This window comes from Sander vitreus, chromosome 5, assembly GCF_031162955.1.
Source record: "Sander vitreus isolate 19-12246 chromosome 5, sanVit1, whole genome shotgun sequence".
Classification (NCBI taxonomy): Eukaryota; Metazoa; Chordata; class Actinopteri; order Perciformes; family Percidae; genus Sander; species Sander vitreus.
Window position 1 is genome coordinate 38,046,930 of NC_135859.1, and position 10,000 is coordinate 38,056,929.

General features: G+C 44.7%; 1 protein-coding gene across 1 annotated transcript in view; it reads left to right on the plus strand.

The window, feature by feature from the left end:
* Positions 1–6,053: 6,053 nt before the first annotated feature.
* LOC144517739 (dynamin-1-like) overlaps positions 6,054–10,000 on the plus strand; it is a 29,188-nt gene continuing 25,241 nt past the window's right edge. The window contains exon 1 of the mRNA XM_078249864.1: positions 6,054–6,214. Within this exon, the coding sequence (XP_078105990.1) occupies positions 6,054–6,214 (161 nt within the window). The remainder of the gene's footprint in view (positions 6,215–10,000) is intronic.

The following is a 10,000-nucleotide window of genomic DNA, read 5'->3' on the forward strand; positions in this document are numbered from 1 at the left end:
TTTAGTGAATCTAACTGCTGCTGAACATTAGTCCTGTAGGGTAACATTACAGCTTGTTACTAACTGCTGCTGAACATTAGTCCTGTAGGGTAACATTACAGCTTGTTACTAACTGCTGCTGAACATTAGTCCTGTAGGGTAACATTACAGCTTGTTACTAACTGCTGCTGAACATTAGTCCTGTAGGGTAACATTACAGCTTGGTGTCTGAAGATTTACAACTTTGACTTAAGGTTTGCCATATAAGGGAATTCCTATGAACTTTATCCTACTGTTGCTGAAACATTTGGAAACTTAACATTAGACGGGCCCCCTAAGACAGAAGATATTTTGTTGGAGTTATACCATGTATGGGGCCTTAAATGGTCAGTTCCCTACTCCAAGCATATACTCACACCCCCCCTCCCACCCCCACACTAAATGCACAGAATATATACAATGAGATAACCGCAGAACTTCAGAGGGACAATATTTGAAGATTGGGTTGGTCGCCTCTCGAGCTCCTGCAGAAGCTTGTAAATTAATGCTGAAATATTTGATGTAATAAACCTTTTTATAATCAAACAGTGTCGACGAAGTTCCTCTTACACACATCGGTAACGCAGTGCTGCAACTGAAGACACAACATAGGTAAGCTTGCAAAGCTGAACATTATCCAAAACTCCATTTCTCAGACAAGCGTCAGTTTGGGGGCTTGCATGCTACCACTCCTTCCTTCTCAAATGCCTTGAAAAGGCTGTCGTGTGTATATATATATATATATATATATATATATATATAATATCACCGGGACCGAAAGGATATTTGAGTCAGGTATGGCTGCAGCCTGGAGACCTCCCGTCTCATGCCCTCCCGGCTGGTGCATTCCGCGAGCTTCGACTTTTCAAAATAAAAGCTTGTGTCTGGTATGTTTTCGTACGGTGTTTTGGATGTTTTTGAACTAAACAGTACGGCAATCATGCTAATGAATACAATTATTTTTTCATCAGATGTCTTAGTTACAACACGATGGAGCTAGCAAAGCAGTGTTGTGTTTATATGTGCAAGCGGGATTTATTAAGTTTGGGAAATCCCACGGTCTCTAAAGCTACAGGTCTGGCTGACTAAACAGGGAGGGGTCCATCTGCTAGCGATAGGGGCCGAGACTGAGAGCTACATGGATGAATATGCACCAAACAAGCCACTTTGAAATGTTGCTCTTCTCATGAATACAAAAGTTGGTGACCCTCCCCCCCTAGGCTAAAAACAATGGGATGACCCTCCCATCAACAAAGAATAAAAAGACATGACCCTCCCCTATTTTCCTCCGGTGGTCCGTTCCATAAATACCGAACGGTCCCTAAGGCAGTTTTTCTTGTTCTTTACCTGTTCTTCTTTACCTGTTCTTCTTTACCTGTTGTTCTTCACCTGTTGTTCTTTACCTGTTGTTCTTCACCTGTTGTTCTTTACCTGTAGGTCTTCACCTGTAGGTCTTCACCTGTAGGTCTTCACCTGTTGTTCTTTACCTGTAGGTCTTCACCTGTAGGTCTTCACCTGTAGGTCTTCACCTGTAGGTCTTCACCTGTTCTTCTTTACCTGTTCTTCTTTACCTGTTGTTCTTCACCTGTTCTTCTTTACCTGTTCTTCTTTACCTGTTCTTCTTTACCTGTTGTTCTTCACCTGTTCTTCTTTACCTGTTGTTCTTCACCTGTTCTTCTTCACCTGTAGGTCTTCACCTGTAGGTCTTCACCTGTTCTTCTTTACCTGTTCTTCTTTACCTGTTCCTCTTTACCTGTTCTTCTTCACCTGTTCTTCTTCACCTGTTCTTCTTCACCTGTTGTTCTTCACCTGTTGTTCTTCACCTGTAGTTCTTCACCTGTTGTTCTTCACCTGTTGTTCTTCACCTGTTGTTCTTCACCTGTAGTTCTTCACCTGTAGTTCTTCACCTGTTGTTCTTCACCTGTTGTTCTTTACCTGTTGGTCTTCACCTGTAGGTCTTCACCTGTTGTTCTTCACCTGTTCTTCTTCACCTGTTCTTCTTCACCTGTTGTTCTTCACCTGTTGTTCTTCACCTGTTGTTCTTTACCTGTAGTTCTTCACCTGTAGTTCTTCACCTGTTGTTCTTCACCTGTTGTTCTTTACCTGTAGTTCTTCACCTGTTGTTCTTTACCTCTTTACGGTTTTCCCCGTTCATTGTTTCATTGACGTTTCAGAAACAGCTGATGAGTTTAAAGTCTGGAACCATGGCAACCAGCTACCAGATGAAGAGTGACCGTAAAACAGCTGATTCGGCAGTTGCGTATGTATAACACTCCATTTCGTACGCCATTATTGGCGCGTTATCAAGACGCATACTTGTTTTTTAGCATGTTTATCAACGCCGTTTGGCCTCCTTTGACTTACACTGCGTGTGAATGATGGCCGTAGCGAGTAGTATGATAACGCCTTCCCCATTGTTTCTTTCCTAAACTCAACCGTTTCTTGTTTTCCTAAGCGTGTGGCGTTGTTCTGGCGTTGCCACGTGGCGTGTATGATTACGTCCGCTGTATACGGCGTAGACATATATCTCTATCAAAGCATGGTATATCCCTTGGAGGTAATGATAATGAAGAATGTTGTTGCACTAATAGAGCCGTTATTTCATTTTGTTGTTGCATGATGGAAAGAAGATTGCCTTGGTCCACATTAGTTTGTATCAGGTCAACACATTGAATGGGCTCCTTTGTGTTGCATGATATGTTTCCTGAAATATTTGAGGCATGCTTGGTTGGGGATTCAGAGCATGAGCTTTTGGTCCAACATGCTGTGAAAATGTTTCCTTGTGTCGTGCTCCCATTGATATGGCAGTTTTGTCGCCTCCTGTTGGTGGAAGATGGAACTGATGATTGGAATATTTAGGCTGTGCCTCCATTAGCACTGCCTCATTGCTGCCTCCTGTTGGTGGAAGATTGAACTGAGGGTCTGAGGGAATCAGAGAGTCTGAGAGGTTTGCATTTACAACTTCGCAGATACGAATTCATTCCATCTGAATGAGCTCTTGAGCTCTGCACATCAGATCCTCTGTACACATTAGCCTTTGCAGTTTGAACAGCAATTTGACTTTGCAATTCCAGCAATTGAAGACCTTGAAGACCTGTGACTGTAACGGCCCGTTGATGAGCCTGTTTTACCACCAACATTAGAAACGCTGTCCCCTGGACCGATGCCATCGGTGACCACAGTTGTGGCTGGTGCAGTTCTGTTGTGTGCAGCATCATCATTGTCCCTTTTGTCAAACAACCACTTTTCCATGTTTTGTATTATTGCTTTATTGTTGTGTATTTGGGTTTCAAACCATTCATTTTGTTTCGACATTTCATCCTCAGGTAGTTTTTGTTTCAGTGATTCATGAAACTGTTGAACTGAACTGAACTGTCACGTTTCAGACTTTGTACCTCAGACACATTTCCCTTTGAAAGCATCAGTTGTGTCACTTCCTTTGTTAGTTTGTAGTTTCTTATCCTGGAATTCCTTTTGATTTGATATTATTTTTAATTCCAATGCTTTGGCCATTAGTTTGACCGATCTTTTACCACGTTCATTTTCCGTTTCACTTTGATTGACAGCTGCAGACACATCACTCACTTTGATATTGATTTAGCAGAACTGCTGAAGGCTTTATTAAGAATTGTAGCAGGATGTACCTGTATCCCTTTTGTGAGAAGGCCAATCTCTTCCACACAGCTTGTAACAATTCTTCTTTTGTCCTACCGTGATTCTTCTGCGAAGCTTTTGCGCGGGCTGTATCTACGTCCTATTGAGTGGATTCAGTTGGCGCTGTCCTTCCTGTGGCAAATCCAGTCGTTCCGTCTTTTGAAGCTAAGTTTTTCAACAAAATGTGGTGGCAGTCTGTACACAAAATATGCCACTACAGGGATTTTGAAGACATTTCCAACTCTTGCTGTTGCAAAAAATGAGGTCCTCCATCGTCGTATGATTAATTCTTTATTGTATAAATGTATTTAAAAACACATACAAAAGACTGACTTGAACAGACGAGATCTAAAAACCATCACTATCACACAGCTGAGGTTGAAAAACTGTGTGGCTTCCTAGACTAGATTCCCTTACTACCCTGGCTGATTAGCACATACACACAGGTGCGCAGGTGACGTAATGAATAAACCATTCACACACACGCTATACATGCACACACATCCAAATTGGCCACAACAATATTGGCTTAGCAACGTTAAAAACAGATTTTATAGATCACACAGACTTTCAGCTGCCCAACAGGCCGACCGCTAGCATTTTCACTGTAAGCTTAAACAGTCAGGTTACCTGACAGCTGCTGACTTTAATGTTACAGCCAAACTGCTTGTTGTCGTTATGACGTGAGGTGCACATAACGCGCACACACACACACACACACACACACACACACACACACACACACACACACACACACACAGCCCCTCCCTTCCTGAGAGTCCCTGTTAATTTGCCTACTCCTTACCACGTTGTCATCTACTCTCTCTTCCATCTTTTCCTCCCCTGGCCCTGTCATGGTCACTCTCCTCCTCCTCGGCTTCATCCCTGTCATGATGTTTCTGTTTCTCTGTATAGCCAGCCACCTCTCCTCCTCCTCGGCTTCAGGTAATGCTGATGTTGAAGCAGCTACTACAGCCCCAAACATGTCTGACATTTTGGCACATTTTGAGGCCTGTAGATTCTTAATCTTTTTCTCCCGTAATTTCTCTGCACCTCCCTTGCACTTTGGTGGTTGTTTAACCATTTTAACGTGGATGCTAAACTTCCAGCATAACTATTACAGCTCGTGTCTCAGGGCCGGGAGACGTGGCCATAGTGGGATTCGTAAATGTGTGGCCCGGAGTGGGGTAGGGGGTTCCTGGATTTGATTGGGTCAGGCCAGTGCCAATAAAGAAAATTAACCAATGGGCCGCTGTGAGTTATTTATGGGCCGGCACGGCCAAAAAAACAAAAAAACAAAACAAAAAAAGGCCTAGTCATATCGGCGATTGGCCCAAAAGTGCGTCAGCCCTTCGGGAAAATGCCCGGTATGCCAGATGGCCAGTCCAGCCCTGGTTGTAAAGTTAGTCGCCAGTTTGGTGATGAAGAAGAGAAGCGTGGTCGATTGGTCTGTTTTCCACCAAGAAATCTGGGCGGTTTAGTGTGTGTTTGGCCTGGAAACATAATCTTCATCTGGCAACACTGCTTGTAGTTCTAATCCTACATTTCCCATGAACACTAGAGAGAGACGAAGTCCCGCCCCTTCCAGTGGACCGCCATGGGACCTTAAATGTTTGTCAGTTTAGTAGATCATTTATCAGTTCATTGTTAAACTGTTGAAGTCTCAGACTGTGAAAATACGTCATTAGAAAGATAATTAACAAATAAATAATAATAAATAAATAATAATATAAAGATTGTATCCTGTTAAGATCACAAAACAAGTTGGAATATTTTTAGATTAGAGAATATTTGAGATTTTCTTTTCTTATTCTATATAAATAGACATTTCTTATTATGTTTATTAATGGATCTGTTTCTTTTTTATTTAAATATCAGTAGGCTATTAGTGCTTATATGCTTTTATTGTGAAGGTCTGCACCGGATGTGTGTGTGTGTGTGTGTGTGTGTGTGTGTGTGTGTGTGTGTGTGTGTGTGTGTGTGTGTGTGTGTGTGTGTGTGTGTGTGATGCTCCCTGCAGCGGCGGAGGAGAGGAAGAGGAGAGAAGAAGAACTGAAGGTCATCGGAGAGAATCTGAGATTTCGGATCGATTATCGACTCACTGATCACTGCGCGTGCACAGCGTAATGACGTGAGACATGAGCACGGAGCGACAGACGGATTAGCTGCTGCATCCATCCACCTGCCTGTCTCCCTGCCTGCTGCCTGTCTGTCTGACTGAATCTCCACCAGCAGCATCCAGATTCCACACCTGCCTCTCTCTCTCTCTCTCTCTCTCTCTCTCTCTGCCTGTCTCGCTATCTCTCCACACCTGTCTGTCTCTCCACACCTGTCTCTCTTTCTCCGTCGTCTTCCCGCCGTGTCCCCGCCGTGTCTCCGCCATGGGGAACCGGGGGATGGAGGACCTGATCCCGCTGGTGAACCAGCTCCAGGACGCCTTCGCTTCCATCGGCCAGAACTCGAGCCTCGACCTGCCGCAGATCGCGGTGGTGGGCGGGCAGAGCGCCGGGAAGAGCTCCGTTCTGGAGAACTTCGTGGGGAAGTGAGTCCACCTGTCTGTGTGTCTGTGTCTGTCTGTCCGGGCCGAACCGAGCCATACCGTGCCGTGCCGTGCCGTGCCTCCTGCTCCCCGTGTCAGAGGGAGCCGGCTGCCTGCAGGCCGGGCTGAGCTGCTGAATAAATCAGAATCAGTTTTATTGGCCAAGTAGTAGCCTATACAAGGAATTAGACTTCGGTAGGTGTTAACTCTCTATACATAGACACATAGACATGTAGTAGTAGTAGACAAATAGTAATATAGACACATAGGCCTACTGTACAATAGAGACAATAATATGCATATAGGCACATATCAATATATATATATATATATATATATATATACAAATATAGCATAAGACATGATATCAAGACCAGTACACATGGAGGGGGGTGTAGAGGGTAAATCAGCAGCTGGCTTCATCAGAAACTAGAAAACCCTTATCATCAGAAGATATGTGTTTCTGCTTTAATATGATAATATAAATACGTTAGAAGGTGAAGGAGTGAGAGGTTTTAATTAGTATGACAGCAGCAGCATTCACACAAATATATATATATATATGTTCAAATGTAAACATTACACTCTTAATACTACGCGCTGATACATGATTTATGTCTTTAATATATATATATAGTATAGTACAGTATATTAAAAAGACATCAAATCATTAAAAGAAGACAGTAAGATGAGCCTCATCACCCTGAAATGGTTTAGTTTATGTCTGACAGCGAGGCCAGTTTATTCCTCCACGAGTGAAGACCCAAAGATTGGAGACATTCACGGCTCCATTCATCCTTAAAACCTAGGCAGCAGTACATGTGAGTACCCAGGTGAAGTATTTCAGAGCTGTACTTTAGTAGATGTACTTTGATATGAAGACAGAAACAAGCACTCTCCTTCTGTGTGATAATAACGGGTCCTCTCTGTCTGACATCTGATTGGCTGAATCCTTATCTTCCTCTCACCCTGAGGAAGAACAACGGTCTCCTCTCATTGGTCGCTGCTGGTCACATGACAACTCCCTGTGTGTGTGTGTGTGTGTGTGTGTTTGTGTGTGTGTGTGTGAGAGCGTGAGCTAACTGCAGGGGAATCAGACACTGCAGCTTTCCACCTACTCCTACACACACACACACACACACACACACACACACACACACACACACACACACACACACACAGGGAGGATGTCGTGACAGTGTTGGAGCTGCAGTCCTTCTGAAGGATTCACATCACAGCTCATATTAAACATGAAATGTTCAGGAACAAACGGAATCTGCAGATCTTAAACACATTTACACAAATTCTAATAATCTCAGCGTGTTAACACATCTCCCCCCCGAGCAGCTAGATTCTGCAGATCTTCGTTCTGGATCATCTCTGAAAACTGTAAACAAACATCCAAAGACTCAGTGTGCGTCTGATGATGATTTTTGGTTTGTTTGTGGTCTTGTGTGTCTTTTTTTGTTTTATACATTTGAGTGCCTTCTTTAAATGTGTGGGACATGTAAGTTATGGTGCTAATAGTTGTAATAGTTGTAATAATGTTTACTTTATTGGGCAATAAAAACAGCTTTTTGTTAACAAAGAAAGTGTTTCTGAACATCAATGACATTTAAAACAGTGATAACTGAAACAGATACAACACACCATGCAGTATGTATACAAATATGTATTGCAAACAGACCTAAATATGTATGATGATGTAACCAAGTGGTGTCTCATCTCATAGGGGAGTGTTTTCACCCCTACCCCTTACCACTCGGTTTCAAGGGACAACGGCTAGGGGTAAACTAAGGGCTAGGGGTAAACTAAGGGGTAGGGGTAAACTAAGGGCTAGGGGTAAACTAAGGGGTAGGGGTAAACTAAGGGCTAGGGGTAAACTAAGGGCTAGGGGTAAACTAAGGGGTAGGGGTAAACTAAGGGCTAGGGGCAAACTAAGGGGTAGGGGCAAACTAAGGGGTAGGGGTAAACTAAGGGCTAGGGGGTAAACTAAGGGCGAGGGGTAACACTAAGGGCTAGGGGGCAACTAAGGGGTAGGGGCAAACTAAGGGCAGGGGGTAAACTAGGTTAGGGGCAACTAAGGGGTAGGGGTAAACTAAGGGGCTAGGGGTAAACTAAGGGCTAGGGAGCAAACTAGCACTAGGGGTAAACTAGGGGGTAGGGGCAAACTACAGGGTAGGGGCAAACTAAGGGCTAGGGGGCAAACTAAGGGGTGAACCAAGGGGTAGGGGCAACTAAGGGCTAGGGGGTAAACTAAGGGCTAGGGGTAAACTAAGGGCTAGGGGTAAACTAAGGGGTAGGGGTAAACTAAGGGCTAGGGGTAAACTAAGGGGTAGGGGTAAACTAAGGGCTAGGGGCAAACTAAGGGGTAGGGGCAAACTAAGGGGTAGGGGTAAACTAAGGGCTAGGGGTAAACTAAGGGGTAAGACAGAGAAATGAGATTCAGCCTAAGGGTCCTCCATCAACGAAATGTGCCGTTCTTTAATTAATAAAACAAAATGCAATTTGATATCTTGACCGTTAGGCCTCCTGCACACTGGCTGCGTGGTGTGAGCGCGTCAGCTGCATGGCGTGTCTGTTTTTATTTGGGCTCCCATGGTAACAGGTTAGAGCGTGCACACTGCCTGCGTGACACGCACGTCTCAGAAAACGCGTGCATGCTAGAAATAGGACCGATGATATGAATGATAAAAACCATTCCCTGTGTGTTGGGTTAGGAGCTATACTGCAGCTGGCCAGCAGGGGGCGCTCCAGATGTTTCCACGCTGTGCGTCCCTGGCTACGTTGGCCTATATCAGATTCCAGTGTGAACTGTTTGTGGTTTTGAACTGACTCGCATGATCTAAAGACCAATAACAATGACATCAGACGCAGCACGCTGCTGCACTAACGTTAGGGAGGTCATGGAGGAAGTCATCTACGTTCTCCTGGTCCCCGTTCTTCCAGTTCGTTTGGAGCGGTTAGGGTCTGATCCTTCTAGTTTAGATTGAAGTATCTCCCCATATACTGATGGGGTCTAACAGCTCCCTCTCCCTCCATTGACCTGCTCCATCACTGGTCTCCATGTTGGTCAGGTTTTGACAAATGTCGATGTCGATTGACGTAAAAGTCTCATCAAATCCTCCTTGGTTGTTTACACTGACAGACCTGGGTCTGATTCAGGACCACATGTGGAAGTGGTCTACATCAGACCTGGGTCTGATTCAGGACCACATGTGGAAGTGGTCTACATGTGATTTGAGTGTTCACACTACTTCTGAAGAAGTCTGACCTGGTCACTTGACCCCAAAATAATCAGATTTGGGCTACTTTTGCCTGCAGTGTGAACATAGCCTGACTGCCTGACTGCCTGACTGCCTGACTGCCTGACTGCCTGACTGACTGCCTGACTGACTGACTGACTGACTGACTGCCTGACTGCCTGACTGACTGACTGACTGCCTGACTGACTGCCTGACTGACTGACTGCCTGACTGACTGACTGACTGCCTGACTGACTGCCTGACTGCCTGACTGCCTGACTGACTGACTGACTGCCTGACTGACTGCCTGACTGACTGACTGACTGCCTGACTGACTGCCTGACTGACTGACTGACTGACTGACTGACTGACTGCCTGACTGGCTGACTGACTGCCTGACTGACTGACTGCCCTGAGTAACATGGACTGTATGCTTGTCTTGATGAGTTGTTGTGTGTTAGGTTGTGAGTTATACTGCAGCCAGCCAGCAGGGGGCGCTGCAGATGTTTGGGCTTCTCTGAGTAACATGGACTCTGTGCTTGTC